The 25,502-nt window shown below is 35.8% G+C and overlaps 1 protein-coding gene across 7 annotated transcripts in view; it reads left to right on the top strand.

Annotated features, from left to right (window-relative positions):
- TAX1BP1 (Tax1 binding protein 1) overlaps positions 1–25,502 on the top strand; it is a 56,022-nt gene that overhangs the window by 5,727 nt on the left and 24,793 nt on the right. For 5 of the 7 annotated variants that reach the window (XM_042042830.1, XM_042042829.1, XM_042042834.1 and 2 more), the window contains 3 exons: positions 10,746–10,848; positions 14,211–14,398; positions 16,009–16,167. In XM_042042830.1, coding sequence (XP_041898764.1) covers positions 10,746–10,848; positions 14,211–14,398; positions 16,009–16,167 — 450 coding nt within the window. The remainder of the gene's footprint in view (positions 1–10,745; positions 10,849–14,210; positions 14,399–16,008; positions 16,168–25,502) is intronic. The other 2 variants (XM_042042831.1, XM_042042835.1) reach the window with 1 other exon arrangement.

Below are 25,502 nucleotides of genomic sequence, written 5' to 3'. Positions count from 1 at the left end.
TATTGAACTGAAAAAATACCTTAGGTAAAAAATTAGGTACCTTTTTAAGTGAATAGTTTTTATTTAGGATGCAAGTGCATTTCTTCAGCAACAATGATGTCTTGAGTAAATATTGGTTATCTGTATCCTTATATTATTGCCTTTGTTTTGCTGGTCCAGCTGTTAGTGCAGCTGCACAGTGAAATGGATCAGTGGGGTGATCTGCCAGGAAAATACAGCCTCTCCTCCCCCAGCTTTTACCATCTTATTTCACAATTGGTTTGGTTCTTCAGTTTGATCATGGTGTGGTGCAATGGCCAGCTGTGCTGGCATCACTGTGATGGAAACAAGGGGAGTGGGAAGCTGTATGTGGGAAGGGCTGTGCCTGCTTTATTGGCATGGCTGCTTCATGTGGAATGACAATTGAAACTTCTTTCAAACATTTTTAGAGTTCTCTTCTTAAGAGCACCTTACTTGAAGTTGTAAAACTTAAGACACTACCAATTTCTCTGCATATGCTGTAGGTGAAATGGGATTCTTTTTCGTTTGTTCCCAGCATAAATTGCTAAATGTTGAACTTCAGTAATAATGAGCGAAGGCTCTTCGTGGTGGCAGTAACAGCTTTAAAACTGTTCCCAGGAAAGTAATTTTGTGTTGTTCAGAAAAATGGAGACCCAGCATTCATAAACTGAAAGAGTCATGTTGCATATAGGAGAATTATTTCAGATATACCAGTTTTTTTACAAGCTAGATGTATCTAAATGCATACACTAATTCTGGTATTGGACATCTGGCAAAAACTGGGAGATGTGGGAAGTACAATAATGAAGATACTATGCTTTAGAGCAGAAGTTTTGCATATGCATCTTTTATTAGTTTTGTGTTTTTTTTCTTACTTGTCCCCTACAGGAGAGGACTCAAACACAGGTTTTGACTCAGTCTTCAAATCTGTTGTCTGTCATTGCTGCTATGTGTTTTTTTGCTTTTATGATATTCTGGAGAGTCATCTGTAATCAAGTACTAAAAGATCTTGATCTGTTATATCCTTGTGTGTTACCAAGAAAAAAAAAGGCATTTTTTCAGATAAGTACTGGTCTAGTATTTGGCATGGACATCCTGAGCCTGAGTTCCTGTTCATGCAGTTTTACGAGAACTAGAATTTGAGATCAGCTTTCCCTCTTCTGAGGGTTTCTGTGCAGCGTAACCTGATGGTTCCTAGTGTGGAGTCAAAGGTGAGAAGACTTACCAGCCTTGATTACCAGCCTTGATTTCACAGGAGAGCTGTATTCCTAGAGTGATCCAAGACCTCTTTATTTGTTTCTGCTCATCTCTGGTTAATCAGAATCTGCAGAGGCCTTTAGTGTAACCCAAACCTAAACCTTTGAAATGAGGAAAAGTAACTAATGTGTGCACTGCATCTGGTTGCAAAACTGGCCTGTCTGTAGGTAGTCCTAATTTCCGGTAGGGAACTCTACATCTCATGACTGTAAAATAAAGTAATCATATGGCCGAGTGATATTTTTTGCATTATTAATACGAAAAGGCCAGATTTGCAGAAGTGTTTGGAAAACTTGCTTGGTTTCTAGGAGGCAGCGCCTGCCTCTCTGGAGCATATGTCTGCAAACAGGGCTGTCAGATGTTCAGTATACAAGAGAGGCAGATTCTCTACATCTCAAAGGCACGAGGAAGGGCTTTTATGGGCATTATAAAGATACATTGCATCAAGAGAGTAGTGTTAAAGGTGTAGGTGTTTGTGGGGTATACCATAATACGTTGTGCATTTCTGAAGATGTAATTTAGCTGAGACAGGCATGCTGGAATGACCTGCAATATCAGCAGGTAATCAGTCTTACATATGTTACACTAATGACTTCAGTCTTGCTGTGTCATTAATTAACTATTCCATCAAAACTTTTCTGTTCCTCAGTTCTAGTTGATAATAATTTTCTAAGTAATCTTCTTTACCCTTCTTCTAGGATATTGACAAGTTGTAGACATGCTTTGATATTAGCTGTCTCAGGGTATCCCTAGAGAAGAAAAGGAAATACTTTCTTAATTTCAACATTTTTAATATCCACACCTTAAAAAGGGTGAGCTGACATTCTGGTAACCTTACATATGGAAAAACTGAATAACCAGAATTGGGAAGATCTTAGTAACTTATTTGAACACAAAAAGTACCTCTTGCTCAGAGGGACTACTCAGTATTTACAAGGCCAAGCCTGAGCTACTTTTTGTGCATCAGTGCAGTACCTGTATTTACATGCAACTTAATTTCTGTCTTTTCAATGTCCTTATTTATAACAGATCTCAGAATTAAGTTTGATGTGTGGTCAAAAACTTTTGTAACACAGTTTAATATTGTATTTAAGAAACGACTTGGCGTTTGTGTTTAAGGCAGTTTAGATATATCTTTGTATAGTACTCTGGGTTATTTAGTCTCCTTTGGACTGTAAATAACAGTACATCTTGTGTGAGTCATTTCAATATCCTGATTTTGTTGTAGATTGATAACTTAAGCAACAATTACTTGCATATATACAGATTACATTCTCAAGTACAACACAACATCTGGATGTATTTGCCACATGCATATAGAAATACCATTCTTCTGGCATGATATCATCACTGCATGGCTGGCCATGATAGATACAGGAATGTTCAGTGGGCAGTATGTCCTGTTGTTAAAATAGTTGGGAAAAGAATTACTGGAATTCAGAATGTTTTTGAGAATTGCTATATCTGTGAATTAGAGTGATTCTGTTGGTTTCTGGTTTACTTTCTTTGGAAAGTAAATAAGACTTGGCTTAAAAAAGAAAGTCCCTGGAAGCATTATTTTCTTTATGAGATGAAGAGAAGGATAATCTGGGTTTATGTGATGTTACCTTTGACAAGAAATCTTACCATTTTATTCCAAGTATCATTAATTTTCGAAAACTTCTCGGTGCGGTAGGTTGTAGAATTGGCACAACGAAGTAGTCAGTAGCTGGTAATAATTTTGAAATAAAAGATTTTGCTAATTGATAGTTCTCATGAGATGTGGTAGCGAGGAAATAGTTCACTTAAACCCCACTTGCTCTTTTTTAATACATTTTCATGCTTATCTCCTAAAGTAAACAGGAGCTTTGTTCATCTTTGATCTGTCATATGTTTCTTTGGACAGTAATTTACATAGGTAACAGGTTTACTTTTAGGGAATTCACATTGTTTCTATATTTATTTTGACATATACCTAATAGAGGAAGTTGATCCTATGGTCTAGGCACTCTGTCAACATCATTTTGACACATTGCTCTGAACTATGAGGTAGAAATACAACCAATAAGAGACGATCATAACTTAGGATCCTCATAGTACCTTGATACTGCAACAAATACCATAAGTTTGCAATAGTCCAAGTTAATGTACGTGTTTTGCAACATTCAGCAGAGATGGACTTCTTCAGGTCTGGGACTGGGAGAACATTTTGAGATTACAGCTTTTCATAAAGAATCTAGAGTACTTTGCAACCATCTTCTACCCAAGAATGTCTCAACCTTAGGGCTCCTGTTGTATAACTGATTTTAATCCCAGCATGAGTAGCAAGGTAATGTCTGAGGTTAAGGCTTAAGCATCTTGGCTTGAGGTAAGTCAAAGTTGCATGTGGTATGAGGTGATCACAGACATACTAAAACCCCCAAGGTTTGACTTTGTTTACTTGTTTTGAAGTGTCTATGCCTGAATGTTACTACCATATACTTGAATAAGTACTTTTCCTTATGTCCATGTTCTGAAATTTTTTGTACAGTTTATTCTTTCAGAACTGCTATCTAGATACCATTATTTGCTGTGTTCAAAAGTACATTGCATCAATGGTGTGTCAGTGTTAACTCTCAGTAATTTTGGCTGGTATGAGCTTCACTGCACCCAGATGTTTTCATTTTCCTGTTAGTTGTTTTAGAAGAACTTAGTGTTTGTAGCTGCCTGTTGTAGATGATGTGCTAAGTAGCACAGGCATTGCTGTGACTTTCAAGTAACCTTACTTTAACTCAGGGTTATGGCCCAAACCAAACCTGCTTAGAGAAATCACTTCCTATGATACTGGTTTCAGTGGTGTTTTGCTTAGACACCTGTGCTGTCTGTGGTTTGGGGCAAAGTAAATGTCTCTTACCATGGGGAACATGGAAAGGCTACTGACTTACTGTTGTCAGTAGTAATTAAACTGTATAACATACATCCAGAACCTTATCTACCATCTGTAATTTTGCTTCTTTCAGAGGTAGCATGTTGTCTTCTTGCAGTACTTAGGGTGCTTTGCCAGATTTCTTTCTCAGCTATGTAATTTACCTTTTAAATTAGAAAAGGGCATAATTTTTACTGTGATAAATTTTGTGGTTGGTTTTTTGTGGTTTTTTTTTTTTAAATTGGGTTGTAATTCAGTATCTACAGCAAAGGCCCACTGATTATGCCCAAGTTGGTTCAGCTAAACGAGTGTTCTCCTGGGTTTGCTTCTTTGGCTTGCTGATGTTGCAGATGGGTCAGGCACTGTTAATGCAGCAGAATGAACACTGCTATTCTTTCAGCTGTGTAACAACTTTCTGATGCCAGGGAACAAAATGCCAAGTGAGCTTCCCATGCTGGTGGTCTTTCTTTAAGGCACTTTGTCTCGAGATTGAATTGACTGACTTTACTGAGGGATTGTAAAAGGAAAGAAATTTAACAAAATGGAAAATCAGAAAAATCTTATATTCTGAAACTCAAGAAATGAAAACAAATTTGGAAATAATTTTTACACTGACAGCACTGTGCAGTTGTAAGGTAGAGCTTTTGCCTTAGAAAAGCTTACATTCTGTGTAAGATGAATGAGATGAGAATTGGAGGAGATACAGTGAAATAAAATGGTTATTATTTTCCCTCAGGTTGGATAACTCATTATTGCTATACAGACAGGCACTCCCTGTTCAGGCTCCCTCCCTCATCCCCCCACTTATTTTTCTATTTGGCAAATTTTCTTCAAGGTATTTTGCTGAAACATACTGTGGGTGAAATGTAAATATGGGAAAGCTAATCTCACTGTATGACACTGCAGTAAGAAATGGGCTTACATCTGTGGGGCAGCATAGAAGAAAAAAACTTCTGTGATAATTACATGTCTATTTATTAGTAGACGGAAAACCTGTCTAGGGTGAGTATTATGGGACAGCTGAGTTGTCCCTGCTTACGCAGCCAAATTGCAAAGTACTTGGTGCTGGACTCTTAGCCTTTACCAGGCTTCAGCATTTCCACTGTGGCTACTGAGTTGGTTTATATGGCTGAAAAGTGTTTATGATGTCCTAAACTGAAATAAGCCTTTTTGCTCCAAAGTAGGAAATAGGCATATCATGAGTGGATTACTCTGTAATGACCTATTAAAGCTTTCCATTTTATAGAGGAAAAATTAAATAAAATGAGATTTTGGTTATACATTGTTTGTACATAATAATCTAATCTGGATATGACATTTTTTGTGGGATAAATGATATGTAGTCATATTTTGGTATAAAAACATGAGTTGAGAAGGTGAAAATACAATTTGATTTCTGGATTGTTAATCTCTTGGTTAACTTCGGGAAGGAAAGCAAGAATGTTTGCATTTATGCACAGCTATCTAACTTAAAAATGTATTTCAGAGTGGAGTTTGAGAGAATTAAATGCAGAGAATATAGAAGAATGTGTTGAATAGCAGGTTAGCAGATACTTTATGTCTAATGCAGTTATAAAATGGATTTTTTTCTTTCTGTTGGGTTCAGAAAGTTGCATCATCAAAGTCTTACGTGCACTTTGGACTGAGAAATAAGAATGCTTCAATTTTTTTGAGTTTTGAACTCCGAGCAAAATGTTTTCAGAGGTTTCAATTAATTCCTTAAAAAGTAATGGTGTCAGCACAGATGGCTACTGTGCTGGTCAGAAGATGAACCTGAGTTCAGGCTTCACAAGTGTAGTTTGACAGGTCATTCTTCATTTTCCTCCTCTGACCTTCAGAAGGTTTTGTGTTGGAGTTCTGTAATTTGCAATGTTGGTGTGCTTGAATGTGGGTTGGGGTGCTGTAATGTTTGCCATGGCCCATGCCAGGTTTTTAAGTTGAACTAATAAACTGTGGCTACTGTGCTCTTCCTGGCTCAGAGAAAGTTTCCCAGTATGTCCTATGGAAATTTCTCATTTATTTTAGATTTCTGATAGTAAGAAAGTACTATTGTGCATCAGCTTTAGCACTTTGACTGGAACTTGGTTTCATGGTTGTAGTTGACTTTTTTTGGTTGTGTTGGGGGGTTTTTTGGTTTTGTTCCAGCTGATGTGAAGTTAAGTTTAACTTTGCTTTCACATTTTGATACATAAGAATGTATTCTTCATACCAAAATAGAACTGTTAACTTCACATGAGTCTTCAACAGAAATTAAGTGTAGGTTTCCACACTTTCTCCTTGTTAGCATCTTTTAACAGCTATTAAGTTCTAATTATGAATGTAAATAAATATGCTTGCAGCTTCGTAAATTTTCATAATTTTCATAAATTTTTAGAGCCTGCTTGGTAAATGAAGGAAATAAAAAATGATACAGTATAATTGAAGACTTGATTTTAAATATATTTTTATAATGGACATATTTTCTCTCAATGGCTTTTTTTCATAGTTTTGAATTTCAAATGAAGAAATGAAAGTTTCAAATCTTTCTTACAAGCATTTGTTTGTTTTCTATAATGTTTTCATGAAAAGAGATGGTCAGTGTTAGTCATATCAGCTGCTTTGGCAGTTGAAATGGTCAGACTCTTGTTCTTAGAGGCCTGACGATTTAAATAGCCATTTTCCTCCTTTCAGTGTAGTACAGGTAAGGTGTTCACATAGAATGGGTTCTTGTGGGGAATCTGGACTCCCCTTTCAGAGACGAACTGGAAGAGAGTCCATATTATTTGTAGCAGGTTTTGTTGGTATGATCAGCAGTAAGACAAATAGTCTAGCTTTTCTGGTTCCTGTAATTAAAAATGAAACTGTTTTTCCAAACTAATACGCCTGATGTTGCTGAGGATGCTGTTTGTTTTGCTTCCGAAACTACAGGGTTTTACTTACCACGTAAACTCACTGTGGGGCTGCTGGTGACTATTCCCATCTTCTCTTCATATTTTTCATATTTTGTTGATTTCCTTTGTAGCTTTTGCCACTGGTTTTAGTTTATCTCAATTTTTATTTACTTTCCTTTAAGTGCTGTTAAATTTTATCCATACAGTTTTAGCCCTGTCTTTAGACAACTATTGGTTTTCTTTCTGAGCTGAAAGAAATATCTATGTCAAAGATCACATTGAAATCGTTGCTGAGCCATCCACTGTGTGCTATAGTCTTATATCTGTGATCGTATAATCGTTGCTGTAGAGAAGCTTATCACTATGTATATGTGCATAGTATATATATAGTACAGTATTTTGTAGTTTGGAACCACTGTGTATTCCATACTAGGCTTACTAAAGAGAATGTTGACAAAAGACATAAAGTACTAAAGTAAAAGTTTATTAAAACCTGTTGATAAAAAAACAGATTTTTTTTTTTTTTTTAATGATCTGCATCCTACGCCTAAACCACGGATTACTTAAATTTGGCTTTATTTTATTCTCAAGTTATCATTATGTGGCTTTGCTCCTTGTTTCTGCCATCTAAGAAATAACACAGTGGAATTTAATGATATTTAGTGTTATGTAGGAAGGATGATGAAAAATGTTAATGAGCTAACTTGCTTTGCTGCAGAATACTCACCTTCTCCTTTTAAAGTGTATTCAGGAAGATGAGATTTGTTCATACTTCCTTCTGCGCATTGTCACATTTTGACATGTGGAACCTGTAGCAGGGAAAACCCTCATTTTCTGAAATTCTGTGCTGTGACGAGCTGTTGGGCAATCCACACCTGCTGATAACTTGCATGTGCCCATTAAGAAAGAACGGAATTGTCATGATCATAAGAGTGTAAGACAGGGAGTCTCGCCAGGGGAAACAGATGATGGATGACCAGAAATGTGGGGAATTGTTACAGAAAATACTTGTGGGGTAAACTTCCCAGGGTGTTTCCTGCTAGCTGCTGACGTGTCACAGTTCTCTCCTTACCAGCAGTCCATAGATTAGAGTTATAGTTAAAATACAGTGCCTGCTGAGAAACAGACCAGGAGAGGTATTTGTTTTCTACATAATTACTCTTTTTGTTTGTATCAGCATGGCTAAAGTTTTAAATGACCTCAAAAAATCCTTTTGTCGATTACTGCTACAGGTAGGTTATTGATAAAAATAACTTTTGGTTTCAGGATAAATCACTAAATTTACAAATGAACATGTGATATCTAAGAAAAAAAGAATTCCTGGAATAAACTGCATCAGAAATGGATTTGATCTCCTACAGGGACCATTTTCGTGTTTATGTTCACTGGAGTTTGTTTTTTCTCTACAGTTTCCAGTGTTAATTATCAGAAGGAACAATATTATCTTAGTCAGGAAAACAGCATCAGAAGCATTGTGTGCATATTTTGGTTTTTAACAGAAATGAAAACTGGAGTAAGATGAAAAGATTATTTCAGTTCTATACAGTATTTGTTCTGGACATGATAATTTAGTTTCTTTTCTGAAACGAAAAAGATGCTGACTTTTCACTCACTAAGAACTACGTTTAGAAAGCCGTGTGCTTCAGTTTAGGGCACCACGTAATGGTATATGCTTCTCTTTTCTGAAGTAAAAGCAAGTTCAGAAAAAAAAGGGGAAGTAACATCTGAGTTGGATTTGAAGACATGACTAATGTGAAAATTTGCAAAATGTTTTTCCTGTGAACTTTTATCGAGAAAAAATTCCTTTTACCACGTCCAAGTTACTGGAAGAGTTTTCCTTGTTATTTCTGAGATATTTAAGTGTGGGAATAACAACTCCAGGAAATCTCATTTCATTGACATCTTTAAAAGCTGCTTGATAGGAAATACCCTAGAAATCTTTTTTGCTAAGAATAGGTCTAAGATGCAGTAGGTGATTCCATTCTAGTGGATGTGTTGAACACCTGCACTGCTTGTCTTTAATGCTGGTTGCCTTACAGAAGCAACTGAAAATGAGAATTTCATCTGGTTTCAAGTTTATTAATCTGCGTTTTTTAAGAATATAAAAAAGGCTTTATTATCTTTGACATTAGTTTTTCCATACTTCTTAATATATAAGTGAAGAAGTGAATGGACATCTATGGAATAATCTATTCAGAATTTTTTTAATTAATGCTATGTATTAATTTACATACGTGAAATGTATGCCTCTATACATACATAATTGTTGTTTTGCTATTGAATTACTTTCACCTCTGATGTTCTCTTTGCCTTTGCCTATCTAAACATATTTTCCTTTTTTTAAATTCCTTTCAAAAACCCAGCGATTAATGCCTTTAAAATACACTACTGCAATGTATTCTTTATAAAGGAGAACTTTGAGACTTGGAGTTTGGAAGTGCTGTCTATTGAAACAATGAAAATCATGATTACTAACTTAATCTTTTCTTGGTTGTTGTGTGGTTTTTGTGTGTGGGTATTTGTTTTTTCTTTTTCCTCTTGAAATATTGTCTTACCTGATAAAAATTGGGAAACAATTTATTCCCTTTCTATTTCTTAATTCTTCCCTGTCAGTATACCCAGTCACTGATAAACTGTATGACACCTGGCTTTTGGTATTTTTTTTTTCATCAGTGGCATAAATCAAATGTATTTCTTCTTTTCCTCCACCATTATGCTATTAATATCCACTGCTTTGACGTAGTTGCTTTGGCTTTCTGGTTTAGTTGCATGTATTTTAAGCCTATTGGAATATACATCTTCAGAGGGTAGAATCATAGGCTCATGGAATGGTCTGGGTTGGAAGTGATGTTAAAGAACAACGTGTAGTTTCAACCCTCTTGCCAAGGGCAGGGACCCCTCTCACTAGACTTGGTTGCTCAGAGCTCCATCCAGCCTGATCTTGAACACTCCCAGAGATGGGGCCTCCACAGCTTCTCTGAGCAACCTGTGCCAGTGGCTCACTACTGTACAGAGCTGCACTCTTTGGAAAACTCTGAAAGCAGATGTTTATTGAAGGTAGCAGGAAGACTGTGCTGACTTAGCTGAGTTAGGTTTTCATGCAGATCTGTTTTTTTTCTTTGCAGACATAGTGTGTATGTATGAGAGAATTAGCATTCCAGTGAAATGCTGGTCTTCGGCATTGCAGAAGTTGTCAAAAAAATCCTAATGTCAATTGTGATGTTTACAGTAGCATAGAAAGCTTCCCCCCCTCCTCCCCCCCCCCCTTTTGTTTTCTGATGAACCAGCTGGACTGTGGACACAAAAGAGTCAACAATGGCAGAACCTACACTAAGAAAATCCCACTATAAAATCAAGAATTAATCCTTTTGTATTTTTAATATAGAAATGTGTATCTTTATAGAAAAAAAATTAATGTACCAAATAGTAGTTTAACATGCAGTGAAAACTGTCTGGTGTTTTACTTTATATAGACCCTTTTATTGCCTTAGACCCATTTATTGCCTTAGGTAACAAGCTTAATAAAATTAATGCTAAATCTTTGACATGCTTGTTAAAATATTCCTGATTTGTAAACATTGTTAAGTATCTTTTTATTGCATATTGAAGCAGATATATGCATGTTATAGTATGTTGTAAAGGCCAGACCATGATATCTTAACTGTGTATATCATATTCTTCTGTTTAATGTTTTCTCTTTCATTCTTTTTTTCTTGTGGTTTATTTAATTTTAGGTTGGTTGGAGTACTGCAAGAGATTATTACACGTTTCTTTGGTCACCTATGCCAGAAAATTATGTGGAAGGATCAACTGTTAACTGTGTGCTGACTTTTCAAGGTGAGTATAAGGCAGGAGTATCTATCTGTATTTTCCAGCCTACACAGCTTTTAAAATACTTAAAGTGCCAAGCATTGTATGACAGTACTAGAGTTTTAAAAAGATAAATTGGAGGAGAATTTTCAACATTTCACCGTGGGAAGTTTAGTCTTATTTTAGATATCAAGGAAATTGTAAAGGAAAGTATGTAACTTAGTATGTTTTTTACATAGTAATGGCAAATATTCATGACTGATAGAGAAGCTCTGCTGGAAACAATTAAAATACTGAAAATGACTTTGTTTAATCATCAGTAGGCTTTTTGGCATCTCTTACTGCATTGTGTCTTTACATAGTCTTTAGTCTCTGGACTTCAGACATTATTAATGTGAAGAGATTCTTGTCAAAGAATAAATAGTGTACATAATAGTTTTGTGAGGGTTCAGAATAGTCATAGAGTTGCGTGGGACCTTTTGCTGCAAGGAATTGATGGAAATGTCTGAAGCTTTTAAGGAAAGAATAAAGAACAAACCAGAAAATGTTACACCACTGTACAAGTCTATAGTATAATTGCATTTTCAACACTGTGTGCGGGTCATATCCTCTCCCTCCCCTTTGCAATCTCAAAACCGGTCTAGTAAAGTGCAACAAAGAAGATCAAAATTAAGAAATAGCTTCTCTTTAGGGGTGTGGAATTATAAAGATGAGAGCCACACTCATTAAATAGAAAAAGGGACCATGGCTGTGGGTTGTGACCTGGCAGGTTTATGTCTGACATTAGGAAGAACATTTTTACTGAGAGGGAGTAGTGCAGCTCTTGAACAGGTATCCTTGGTTTGGAAGAATGAGAATTCCATACAGTTGTTTAGACACAGCCACAGTAGTCTCAGGCAGGTGTTGACAACAGTCTCTTGTGTGGGAAACTGGACTAAATGACCTTCCAAACTTCCTTCTGCCAGGTTTTTCAGGCTGGGAAAGGGAAATAATGTGAAGTGACTGATGCCTCTAAAAACAGCTACCCATGGCATGAGTGGATTAATATCCATTCTATATATAGAAGTAAATAGGAGCCATTGATGTAAGCTACCAAGTGACAAGTTCAAAATGGAGGTAGAGATGGTACTTTTATGACACAGTCAACATGCAGAAGTTGTTGCCACAGGACATAACACACATTTAAAATTTCACTTGAAAAGAGCACCTCCACTAAATGAATGCTTTTCTGCTTACAAACAGAATTTTATGTACCATCTTATCTTCTTTTTTACTTCCCGTACTTGGCCTTAGTCTTAAAGCATATTAAAAAAAATGAAGTCCTGAAATGATGACTGTATTAGCTTGTTGTCTTATTAAAGCTGCAAATAGTGATAGCTTTGATGAGTTCAGTTCTTTCTCTTTTGCCAGGTCTCTTTTTATTCTGCTGCTTTCGATGGTGACCATGTCCACATGGTCTGATAACCTGATAACCATTTTATAACCTTGAAGTTGATTGAAAAGTGTGTGTGCTCCGTAGAAACTGGAAGGAAATCATTAGTTTCTTTTACAGTTACCAAAGTTCACTGAATGAATGCAGTCGGGTTGGACTGAAATGAAAAGTGATCTAGAAAAGTAGGACTCTTTATGCCATTATCAGTGCTTTGTATGTAGAAATTTTACTGCACACGAAGAGACCGAGTAACTCTGCCCATCTGTTACATTCCATCCTGACAGATCTCCACTTTTATAGAGCTGCCAGATTGAATCTCCATTCAAACAGTCTCCCAGTTGTGTTTGGCAAGATATTTTAATGCTGCTGAGATCAGTAGAGCTTACAGGAGCTTAATTATCTGAGCTAAATAGTAAATGTTGTGCAGCACATTAAATGTGTTGTTTTTGTTTTTTTTTTTTTTTTTAAGGATCAGGTAGGTGTGCTGGAAGAAAATAATCAGAAATCTGTTTCTCCAGTTCATGTTAGATACAAGAAAAAAGACTTTCTGTAGTTTTAAAATCAGGTTGTCTGAACCAATATGAAAACACACTGAAGCAGCAATGTAGATTGTTCTGCATTTATTTCTGCATAGTTTCATCTTACTTAAGCACTGAATCAGGTAAACTGAACTACAGTGCTATATAGGGAAGTGTAGCCAGGCCCAAAAGCATGAATCCTGATGTTTTGAGGTTCAGATACTATTCCCTGAGTGACTGTTAATAAAGTATAAGACTAATGGAAACATGAAGTTCTTGATACAAGTGCTGTCTATACAGCAAATGTAATGTTTTACAATTTCTAGGAAAAGTAGCTAGGAGTACTGGGAAAGGACTTCCAGGAATATGGAATAAAAGTTGGTGAAAAGTTAATGATAAAGTTAGAAAGGGAGGAGATTGAATTGTGGTGAAAAAAGAACTGAAATGGGTGACATCACCTGTTGGACTGAACACTGGGTGAGGATTTATTATATTAGTATCATCCTCAGGCTGGCTACAGTATCTGAAAATAAGTATTCAGAATAAAACTGGCTGGTTTTCTTATCATTCAACTGGGTAAGGCATGGATCTTGAATTTACTAATAAAGGTAAAAATCTCTGTAGTTCTGGAAATGATTGTTTAACATTCATAAATCTTACTGTGTAATTCTGGGTCATGCAAGAGGCTTGAAGCTGTAGTGGGCAACAGTTCAATTGGATAGTCACACAGAAGTTCTTCTCAAATAATTTGCTTGCACAATGCACTGTTACATATCTTCAAGGAAGAGGATTTATTCTTACTTGTAAAGTCTAGAAGAATTTTTTTCAATTTTAAAAAATAAACTCTTTATTAAACTCCATGCTCTTCCCTTTCAGCTGGTGTCATCCATTCAGAGCATTTCTGTGCTTCGGCATTTGAAAATAGCAAAAATAAATTGTGTTTGTCCCACAAACCCCTGCCCCCAAAACAACAAGAACAACAGCAAAACCTATGTGCAAATGGTACCTGGTAAAGTTGCAGGTGTCTTGTCATTGCATATTATTCTGTCTTTGTCTGTTGTAATTGGTTGTGTAGGTATTTCAAGGCCAAAAGATCACTTACTTTCTGTTCTGTGACTGTACAGCAGTCACACGATAATGTGGTCATGATGAACTTCATGGCATGTGATTGCTAATGATCCTGTTTCATAAGTGTATGAACAGCAGCTATTGCCCAACACTGTTTAGTCTTTGTCTTAAATACTAGTAGAAATTGCTGGGGGATGAAGATTACTAAATAGGGTGACTTTTTCTTTTTGCTGTTTTGATGATACATCTATGCCTTACTGAGGCAATGAGCCTGAAATCTGTGAGTCAAACATGGTGTGGTAATCTGTCTACAAATGGAGACTTGTAAGCTTGTGTAGAATGTTTCTTCAAATATGAATTTATTTTGACAGGATATTATCTACCAAATGATGACGGAGAATTTTATCAGTTCTGTTACGTGACTTACAAAGGAGAAATCCGTGGAGCAAGCACACCTTTCCAGTTTCGTACCTCTTCTCCTGTTGAAGAATTGCTCACTATGGAGGATGAAGGAAACTCTGATATGTTAGTGGTGACCACAAAAGCCGGACTTCTTGAGGTTTGATACAAAAATTCTTAAAATGCTATTTTCTTTATACTATATACATACGATCACAGATAACTGAAGAAAAAACTAGGAGGAAAAGCCTACATGTGTCTGTGTAATGTATGTATTTCTGGCTTGTTCTGTAGTATTTGGTTGAAGTTCAGAAAATTTGCAGGTTAAATCAATATTTAAAAATGTATAGCAATAAGCATGGACTGGGAAATGTAAGACGTAGATATTGCCCATCTCTCACATCTGTAGTCCCCAACTAACTGGAGGGGGGGAAGATACCCTTTGTGTGAAATGGTGGTTCCTGTAAGGAAAAAGAGTTATGGAACCAGTATACTTTTATTTGTGCCCAAGTTAAGAGCCCTGGAGACTGAGCTGAATAACTGCAGATGCCTAAGTATATTAGAGTCGGTCTTGTTTTATTTAAAGCAGTTTTCTATGTGTTGTGCTCTTTGCTAGAGAGATGTGGTTAGACTTCTGTGCTTATGTCCAGAGTCAAGGTGTTTTACATTTGCTTGTTGCTGTTTGTAGGCTGAACACTATTTAAACCCAAACAAACAAAAAGGGAACCCAAACTAACTTTTGTTTGAGTTTCTTCTTGGAAAATTGCTCGGTACGGTTCCCTTACCTTGCCATCAGACGTCTTATCTTGTCAGTTGCATCTAGGCACATACATGCATGTATTTGATTTATGGTTTTCAAAATTTAGGGATAAGAGACTTAGTACAGAGATACATCTGGGTATTTTTGCTTTTCAGATATGTATTCATAGTACTAAAATTAAAGAAGTTCTCAAGTATTTTTTATGATCTTGGTTTATAGAACTGTAGAATGGTTTGGGTTGGAAGGAACCATATAAGGTCACCTACTCCAACCCGCTGCAGTGAGCAGGGACATCTTCAACTAGATCAGGTTGCTCACAACCCCATGCAGCCTGACCTTCAACTTTTCCGAGGATGATGCATCTACCACCTCTCTGGACAGCCCTTTCTAGAGTTTCACCACCGTCATCATGAAAGTTGCTTTCTTACATCTGATCTGAATCTATCCTCTTTCGGTTTAAAACCTTCACCCCTTGTTCTTTTACTACAGGTCCTACTAAATAGTTTGTGCATCTTTTTTATAAGCCCCGTTAAAGTCTTGAAAGGGCACAGGTCATGTTTCAGGGCTTTTCAGGTGTTGGAGGCGGGGTGTGTGTGTGTGTGTATTCATTTTTCTCAAGAAATTCCTCAAAATACTGCTTTAGAGAGAGTGTGTGTCTCTACACTCAGCTGTCATTTTTTCACCAAGCTGCCATCATCAGAATTAGCTCTTCCACAGTTGCTGTCACTTGGGAACAGTAAAGGCACTTCATTTAAGGAAGGAAAACTTGAGGATAAATCAGGACACTGCAAAGCATGCTATCTTATGGTAGTCTGGTACTATGTGGTTAAAGCAATTAAACTTTAGAAATTTGGGAATAAGGGGAAAACTGTAATAACCTAGCCAGGGAAAACTGGAGTAATCTGTTACCCACTTGTTTGATTAGAATGAAGGGGATAAAAATTACCAACCCCCTTTTTTTTAATTTTCTTTTTTTTTTTTTTTTACTTCCCCCCCCTTTCCCCCCCCAGTTTAAAATTGAAAAAATAATAAAAGAAAAAGAAGAGCTATTAAAGGTAACTTCTGTTCTGGAAAAGGAAACGACACAACTCAGAGATCAAGTTGAACAACTGGAAAAAGAACTTAACCATGAAAAGCAGAGATGTGAACAACTGCAAACAGAGCAAAAGGTTAGTTGTTTAACTGATTAAAGCTGACTCATAATGTCTATAATACTGCTTTTTCAAGGACCAGTCAAACTGTGTGAAAATCAGCTATCAAACCCCCTCAGCAGTTAGATAGACATTTACACTAGAATAGGTCAGTTCCTATTAACCTCCTGCCACTATTCCTTTCATGTCGTAAAATGGCTAAAATATTTAAGGCTTTTGGTACCAGGCTTGGTAAGATAATCGATGACAACTGTTTCCAGATGTTTGACATTTAACTGTGGAATTCATAGTGGAAAGTAGTTGATAATTTAAAGTTTGCTTACATTAATTTAAAATGGAGGAAGGCTTTTCAGAAAAAGCTCCCATTAGGGAATAACTGCATAGAACACAAGCTGTTGAAAATTATAAAAGTTTTTGGTATGAAAAGCAAAGATCAAGACTTAACAGAGAGTACTTCCTGCCAAGGACTGAAAAGTAACTGACTTCTCTCGAAATGTCTCACTATTCAAAGGGAAAAGAAGCATAAACCTAAAAATCAGTTTAAAGTGTTCATTAATAGCAAAAATGTAAATGTAGCCTAAACCAAAGCCAGCTTAATTTGGAGTTCTGTATGTGGTAAGGAGGAAATCTAATACTATAGAATTGGCACCAAAAAGTTGGATCTAATCTATTTTTAAGCTGCTGCTTTTTAAAAAACCCCAACTTTTAAGAGAAGATTAAAAACATGTGGGAGGGAGGTGGTGACATGGACAAATTTGAAGTAATGAAACCTATATAATTTAGCTGCGGACAGCAGTTAATAGACTATTTCTAGGTACTAGTATGTACATGTCAACAGTCCTGTGTCATACATCTTTAAAAGGAATTTGTGAAGGGAACTTGAAAATGTTAGTGCTTTGTAGTGTACTTTTGAACAGTGGGTGAAATGGACTAGTGTTGGCTAAGGAAGAAAGAAAGGATAGATCTTATTGAGAAAAAAGTTTTTCCTATTAAAGAATTATTTTAATTTAAAGTGCTTGGGAGAACTAGTGCAAATCAATGAGAGAAGAATATAAATTCACATTTCATGGATTAGCAGATCATAAGTTCGGTGGATAAATCTGAATGAGCTGCACAGATACTTTTCATTGTCATTTGAGGCTCTTATTTTAAAAAAATGTTTGAAAGCAAACTGTCAGTTCCAACCCATGTTAACTTTACAATTCCATCTTAGAACAATTCGTGAAATGGAATTTTGACTGCTGTTGAGCAAGGATACAGTTAGACAGTATAAGAACAAAAATGTCTCGGTACTTTCTCACGTTTTAGAGTGAACTTCTCTAATCCAAAATAGTTTTTGCCTCTAAGATACCAGAATTTAGCAAATAGAATTTAATTTCAGGAATGTTTGGGTTTATTTTGTGGGTTTTTTCTCTCCTTTTTTCTCTGTTACTGTTGTTCTCCTTTGGCCTTGTATTTCCATGAAGAGCTAATGCAGTGTGACAAACTTCTCACTTGTACTTAGCTACAAATAGATGTCTCATCTGAGGCTGATGCAGATCTTCACCTGGCTAAAATACTGTGGAAGTTTTCTAACTTATGCAATTATTTTTTTTCTCCAATAGACAAAAGACAGAGACTTGGATGCTCTCTTATTTTACATCTTTTATGTCCTGTTCTCTGTTTTTCACTTTTTTGAAAAAAGAAACATATCTGCTGAGCTGAAAAAGTATTCATTTGTTTATGTGTATAAGCAGAATATAAATTGGTTGTTATTCCTGAAAATTAAGTGAGCATCTACTAAATCAGGTGCAGTATGTTAACTTTTTAATCATCAGAAATTTTAATAAGCAATGCTTTACATGTGGCTCTCCAGTCTTAAAGATGACTTGCTCTCCTTGCCTCCCCACCCCAGTACACGAAATACAACAGTGGGTTGCAGGATTATGTAATTTATGTTTGCTGGGAATACATAGAGTATGTTAATGGATTGATTGAAAGATTCCTGAGCAGCAGTGACGCAGCACTCAGTTGGATTTCAGTACCTAGGTTTTATTTTTCTTGTGGCTTGTTTAAAAAATAAAGCATCAACCAAAGCCAAAAATCCAAACAAAACAGCCCCACAAAACACACCCTCCCCAACTGACCTCTAAAACGAATCTTACCAAACAGCTCCTGAACACAGCCGCCAAATAATCTGGTGCACTTTGTGGGATGTGAATAGTTGTTAGTGGCAATAAACATAAGCAATGCATTAACTTGGATGTTTTTATATAAGACTACAGGGGATAATCTTTGAAGTGATAAGTAATCAGAATGTATTTGTATTTTCTGTAACAGCAGAACCTTCACAGGTGCTTAGTGTGAGCCAGGTTGTTATGGCTTGGCTTACGGGTTTTTTGCCTTTGAGTGGTTGTTTTAACTAAGTATTATGGGGGCTTTTTATTTTCTTCTTTTATTTCTAGTTCTCTTTTTTTCATATGCATGTGAATTTTTAGTTATGCGCTACAAACTTTGAATGCATAAATAGGTAAAAAATGGAATTCATGAATTTAAAATTTGTATTTTTAAAAATCTTTAATTAGGAGAAGGTTTAACTATTTGGAATTCTATTTTCAAAATCTTCTAGTATACTTTAGAGCATATTGGACTAATGAACAACAATTAATAAAACAAAATAGCCCGTATAAGAAAATATAATTATTGTATATACTAGATATCATTACCTTTGTAGTTTAAGACAGCTATAATAGAAATCTATTTCTGTTCAAAGTAAAGTTACGTTGAACCTGTGTGCAATCTCTTAACAGCATACTTTTCTTTTTGTTTGTTTTTGCAAGTACTTCCATCAGGAAGTGCACAATATATTTCTGCTTGTGCAAAAAGCTCTCAAAAAACCCATAGTAGTACAAAGCACTGTGTTTAAAAAGCAGTAATTGCACGTGCTAAGGAAGTGGATGTGTCTGTTACAGACACATGTATTCGATTCTAATTGAGTGCAGAGCTCTTGGCGACTAATATTTGCTTATTACATTTGTATTGTGATAAGGGAGCCCTGGAGTTATGAACCCCTGCATACATAATACTTGTCACTTTACCTAATTTTGAAAAACCTTAGTTTCTTCAGAGAAAATAATATGGTTACCTGAGCTCTTGTGTTTTGTCTTTCGATCAAATCCATTGTTAAGCTACATTGTATTTTTGTAATTGAACAGAATGGGGATAGTGTGGTCAGGGGTTGTAGTACATAAGTTACTTTACTGTGGTGCAGTATAACAAATAGAAGGTGGAGAAGCTCCAAGTTCCTAATATGAAAATCATTCCTTAAAAACCAGTTCTCTTAAAAAAATCCTCTTTTATTCATATGCCTTTAGACTACTTTCTTCTTTTTGGTATGGATTTTTATCAGTCCTTTATTTTCAGAAATAGCTCAGAAGTAGTTTGGATCATTGAGAAATGCTTCTGTAGAAGCATTGCTTTCTTGAAATAGACAGGATAATTGTTGACACGACAATGCCACAGCTATATCCTAATTAGTGCTTCCCTCCTACTCTTGATTAAATGACCTCTCTTCACACCTAGTTACTCTTAAGAGAATTTTGGGCAGTGGAACTATTGTTTTCTCAGTGCGCTTTTTGTCTAGTTGGGGTGTTTTGTAAGTGGTTAGGGAAAATATTAGGAAGAGATAAGCTAAAAGTAGATCAGTCTTTTAAGAAAAGGGCGTACTAAAGAATCTATTCAGGTGTAATACAATCAGTGCTCCTTGAAGCTTGACTGTTGGGCTCTATGCATGTTTTCAAGTATTGAAAAGATTCCCATTTTTTTGAGTTTTAAAAATAGGTGTTTGTGGCACTTGAAATTAATGGCCACAGCAGACTACTGATTTTGGTTTGCAAAGGTGCCCTTGCTGTTCAAGAGATAGATAAACAGTTTTGTGTTGCCTTCTTACAAGGTAGCCATGTCATTTCCTACCAAAGGTAGGAGGAATAAATGCACTCAAGACATAAAGTCATAATGTGCTATTAGAGTTCTTGAAACACATCTTCTTTTAACACGTTACTCTACTCTGAGTCACTACTTGTCCCTAAAGGCTTTTGTGTTTTTAGATTTGGTTAATTTTTTAGTGCTTTATCAATTTGTATTCAACATATGAATGATTCTGCGGACAACATTTTCTCTTGTTGTCGTTGCCAGCATCACAGAAAAAAAAAATATTTGCAAGACAAACAGCTTGGCATTAGTTGGTGTTTGCTCTCACAAGGAACACGCTCTCCAGCCCCACTTTTTTAGTGTGTACTTATGGTTTATTACCATTAAGTTGTGTTAATAACCGCACCCTTCCAAAGCTTGAGATATTGTAAGATGAGGGACAAATTCAGTCTGTATTTCTTTTAGGTTGATCTTTTCCTCTTATCTAAGGCCTGCTTAATGCAGTATGTTCTGACAAGATCAGTTTCGAGAGGGCGTAAGTGGCCTTTCCTTTTCCTGCCCCAGCATGAACACTCTCTTTAGTCTTCTGAAAAGGGCTATATTTTCAGTTAGAGGAAAACATAGTATTCCTTTGCAGCAGTTTTCATGTCAGTTAAACTGTTCCTACTTTTTTTTTTCCCCCAGATGACATTAAAATAGTTCTTACTGAGTGTGAAGATTTAACTTAATCTGTTACTACTCTGTGTGGGAATTCAGAGTAAATGTGAAATTACTGGAAATGTTTCAGAAATGTCACATCTTCTTCTTACAACCTTCTGTTAGTGTTTCCAAGTTAATATGTTTTTACTAGGGTGATGTTCCCTGGTAGCCTACTTTTATTTAGGATCATGCTGTATATACACCTTGCAACTCTAGAAATAGAACACTGTTAAAATAATGATGTAGCTGCACACTATGATTATTTTGCTTAAGAAGAAGACACATTATACATGATTACCAGAACTGTTTCAGGTTGCTTGTAATATTTCAACTTTTCCTTTGGTTTGCTTTTGTAAACTGGTACATAATCAGTGTGTTGAATAACATTAGTATGCTGCTTTTATCTGAATATATTTTGCTTTTTAAAAAATTGAAGGAAACAAACTTTTTAAAAAGGAAATGGAACAAAAGCTTAGTATGTTTTTATTTAGAAAACAATAATAGAAATATTTTTAATCTCTATCTTAGACATTAGGAATATAAAATGTATACAGCTTTGTACATAACAAGAAGGAATACTTTTTAGTCTTTGTGTTCCCTGTTTTGTGTATGCTTAAACTGTGTGTAAGGTCTGTGGCACTTGCCTACTGTTTTAAGATTCAGTATTACTGTGCTGAAGAAGAGAAACGTGCAGCAGTCATTGTGTGTCTTTTCGTTGGTCATTCCTCTGATACTCTGCAGCCATTCAATTTTGTGAACACTGTTTTTGTGCTTTTGTAGAGAGCAGAGCTTGCAAAAGATGCTTTTGCAGTCATTGGTCTCCCTCTAGTGGGAAGAGAGCACTTCTGACCTGATTACTTTAATGTGACAGTGGTGACAAGTCTTACTCCTGTGGCAGTAGTTTCTGTCTACGTTTAGTTTGAGTCAGAAGCAACAGATTTGCAGAGTGCCTGTTCATCCTTTGATCTTGTGAACATTTGAATAGTGTTTCTGTTATGATGCTGGCATAAACTGAGGCAGGAGTGAATTTACTGACTTGATACACTTGTTCTTTCATGCTTTTTGTAAATTTAGTTTACCATTTAACTTTATAAAAGTGGGCTTATTCATCTATCTGATGGGGAATTTTAACAAGACATCCATGTAAATTCACATTCTGCTGACAGGCTCTACCTGCACAGTAGCTTTATTTATTGGAGAATTTTATTCAAATATCAGAGATTAATTTAAGTTGGCTTTTGGTGCCATTTTATAAGGAGAGTTTCTCTGTTTAGAAAGCGAAAAACACTGTTGTGCAGTGTGATATGTCAGCAGTACAAGTGCCTAGTTCAGCCTGTGTGCAGAGAAGTGAATCAAGTGTTTCTTCAGTGTCTCTTTAGACCAGGCTCTGTTCATATGGTTCATGTGTGCTGCATGTGTGAAAATCTGATGGTCAGGAAGATGCATTGTTTTAGGAAAAAAAACCCCCCAAAATTAAGTGACAACAAGCCGTCCAAAAGGCAAAAACCCAAACAGCAACCAAAAAACTGCCCCCCAGCCCAAAAAGCAAACCTCCCCCCAGCTTCATTTAATTTTAGACACAAATTAAGTACTCAGATTTGCTCAGGTTGGCACCAGCAATTACAGCACCCTTGGGTACTATAAACATCATATGAAGAGAAAACCCTGTTTTATGGGGGGTTTTTTTGACTGTTCTGTGTATGAGTATTTCTTAAACTGGGCACTTGAAAATTATTTCAATGGAAAATTAAAGGGTAACTAGAGATATTCTATAATTCAGTTAAGTATTCATGAAAATGACTTCACCAAATCAATAGCTTATAGTGAAATTACAACATGTTTTAAGAATTAACATTCTGACATATAAATACATGTTGCAAAATCATAGCATGTGTAAATGCTTCAGCTGCCTTCTGCAAAAACTTGCATGTTTGTAATCTTCATGACAGTAATTGATTGATTGATGTAACTTAGATGAACTCTCACGGAGTTAGACCTTAGTTTTGTAGTTTTGATCTCTTTAACAATACTAGTTGAAGAATTAACAGTTAAAGTACTACCATTGTGATATCTTAGGTTTTCAAAATAGACTGACTGCAGTGTTTTTTAGAGCAATATTTCTATAACAAGTCATAGTCACAAGGATAAAAGCTTAATGTTACTGAGTTTATTTGGAATTGGTTTGCTGTTTTATTTTACTGAATGCTTAAATTTTTTTAGGAAGAAAAATTACGACTTGAGGTTTGCTTTCAGATGTTTCAGGTCCTGTGTTATGTGCAGACTCAGGTTTTGCAGTGGCTGCAGTGGTGCTATCATTTGGTGGTTCATCATTTATCCTCAGAGGTCCTTTAAACAGAATATGATGTCAGCCAAGTGTTTCACATGATTCTGTTGGAGCTGCTGTGATGTCAGTGAGATAAAGGAAAGGCTCCTGCAGATAATTCATCTAAACCCCCTAAATTCTCTGTAGGATATCAAGCATAGTGGTTCCTCTGACATTAAATTACATACAGACAAATCAATCCAGCTGAAAGATGGTGCTGTTTTTTTTTTTTTTTCTTTTTTTTTTTTTAAGTAGATTGCCTTGTATTTAGTGATTTGACCTCTTCAGTGTGAGCTGCATGGCTCATTTTTAACTTTTCATCCTTCTTCATTACAGTGTACGCATTCTCTAAAAAGTAAAAAAACGCTGCAGATACTAGCCATTAATCAAAGGTGAATGCTTTAGGTGTGGGATGACTTTGAAAAGGCTGGTAGGGAGCTCTGCATGTTATGGAAAGGGGAGATGAAGCATAAAAAGCCATGCTGCCTGCCCATTGCCGTACTGCAAGGTGGCGCGTCTGGAAATAGTCTTGGGTTGTGTTTTTCAAGTATTCTGTCTGCTGGATCTCTTTTTGTGTTTGAAAAATGTGTTGTATGTGCTGATTCATAGGAAGGGATGTCTGTACCATTTTGCTTCCATTAACCAGACTCTGTTCAGCAATGTTTTACTGCTGTTTTAAAAATCCATTAGAAGTAAGAAATATGTGGGGAGAGCGTGTTGTTCTTCCTTGTTGAATGTATGGATTTTGCCATGATTTTCTCTTACAAAAATGAGAATTTAGAAACATTGTAGCTATTCCATTCTCAAATGAAAGATTATTAGTCCTTTTGCAGTAAGAATTTATTTATGGAATGGATTTTAAATGTGTTTAAAGGATGACTCCAGGCATGATCTTTGCATATCCTTTAGGTAGAGCTTATAATAGCTTTATGAGGACAGTGTTACATGGAATTACAATAAAATTATTTTTGAAATAATCAGTCTTAAATCTTCTGCCATTTTAGAATAGCAGTAAAGATTTTGGAACTCCCATATTTCTTCATGTTCCCTATCTGAAGGTACATCAAGATTTTCAAAGTGTAATTTAGATTCTAGGGAAATTCACTTGACAACTCATTGAATTTTTGTTGTTTCATTTTACTAGCGAGACTCCTAGTAGTTACAGGAATTTTTGTTTCGATAACTTCTTGTTTTGCAGCAGTAAAGCTGACTTAAGTAATTTCTGGTTGCTTATTCTTGACCCTTGGTGCAGTTTTCTTCCCACTCCCACCCTTATGGCTGTTGCAGCTCTAGGGAAGGAGATGGGGGAGCTGCATTTGTAACTGGATTAAAAATAACCTAAAATTGTTGGGTGTTTTTAAACTAGTTCATTAAAATGATTCATGCTCTTGCTGTGCTTTTTTTATTCCTCTGTTAAGAAGGTGGAAGAAAATATATAATATTGGTAGATGTATCAGATAAGATAAATGAATTAAAGCAATTATTACAGAAAGTAATTACCTTTTTTGTAAGAGTCGTTGTACATTTAGTTGATGTGTTTATTATATTCTTCCCCTTTAGACTCCTTCTAAACACAGTTGACTTTACCTGTAAAATAGTCTAAGAGCACTCATTTTAAATTTTACAGGCTCTGAAACCACTGTAGCCAGTGTATGGGACTAGGATTGCTACATCTAAATTGAATTGCTAAGAATTCTGTAAAATAACAAGTTGTCTCTAAAAATTAATCCTTTTTTTTTTCTTTAAAAACTGTAGGCTTTAGTTGTATCTAAACAAGTTTATTAGGTGAGAATCTGTTAAGTATGGAACTTTTACATTTTAGTACCATGTCCCTTTAGAATAACTAGCAAAGCAGCATCAATTGTAATGCTGTTTGTGGAGTGAATTTTTTTCAGGCTATTAATTCCTTTTAATATATGTTACCTTTGGCAGCCTGTTTGAACTGTTTGTACAGTTTATATATATAATGTATCAGATTAAATTCTTTTGAAGGCACTTGGGTTACAACAGTTACAGTTATACCAAAGTGGTGTTTAGAGAAAACACAGATATGCATTGAAATAGACTTTTTACTATGCTAGGCTTTCAAAACAGGGGCAAGTAATTAGTCTCCACTGCACTAGGGGAGGACAAGCAGTTACAGAGTGTGGTGTTGCTGCTGGTTATATAACAAGTTTTACTTGGAATACTGACTTTAATTAAAATATCCTGCCCTCATTACACCAAGTACGTATATTTTTGGTTGTAGGAAACTGATAGGTCTTCAGAAATAAAGACCTTAAGAAAGTTGTGGGTTATCTTCTCCAATGATGTTTTTTTAAAAAAGATGGCACATTCATGATCCCTTTAAATTCTTTTTTATATTAAGACATAAGAAAGCCATTTGGAGTTTAAATAGTTGTAATGTATTAGTTCTCTTCTT

This window comes from Corvus kubaryi, unplaced genomic scaffold (assembly GCF_017639235.1).
Source record: "Corvus kubaryi isolate FWS band 111438036 unplaced genomic scaffold, C.kubaryi_AGA036_p1.0 37398, whole genome shotgun sequence".
NCBI lineage: Eukaryota > Metazoa > Chordata > Aves > Passeriformes > Corvidae > Corvus > Corvus kubaryi.
The sequence above is the reverse complement of the archived record's forward strand: the minus strand, read 5'-3'. Positions and strand labels throughout refer to the sequence as shown.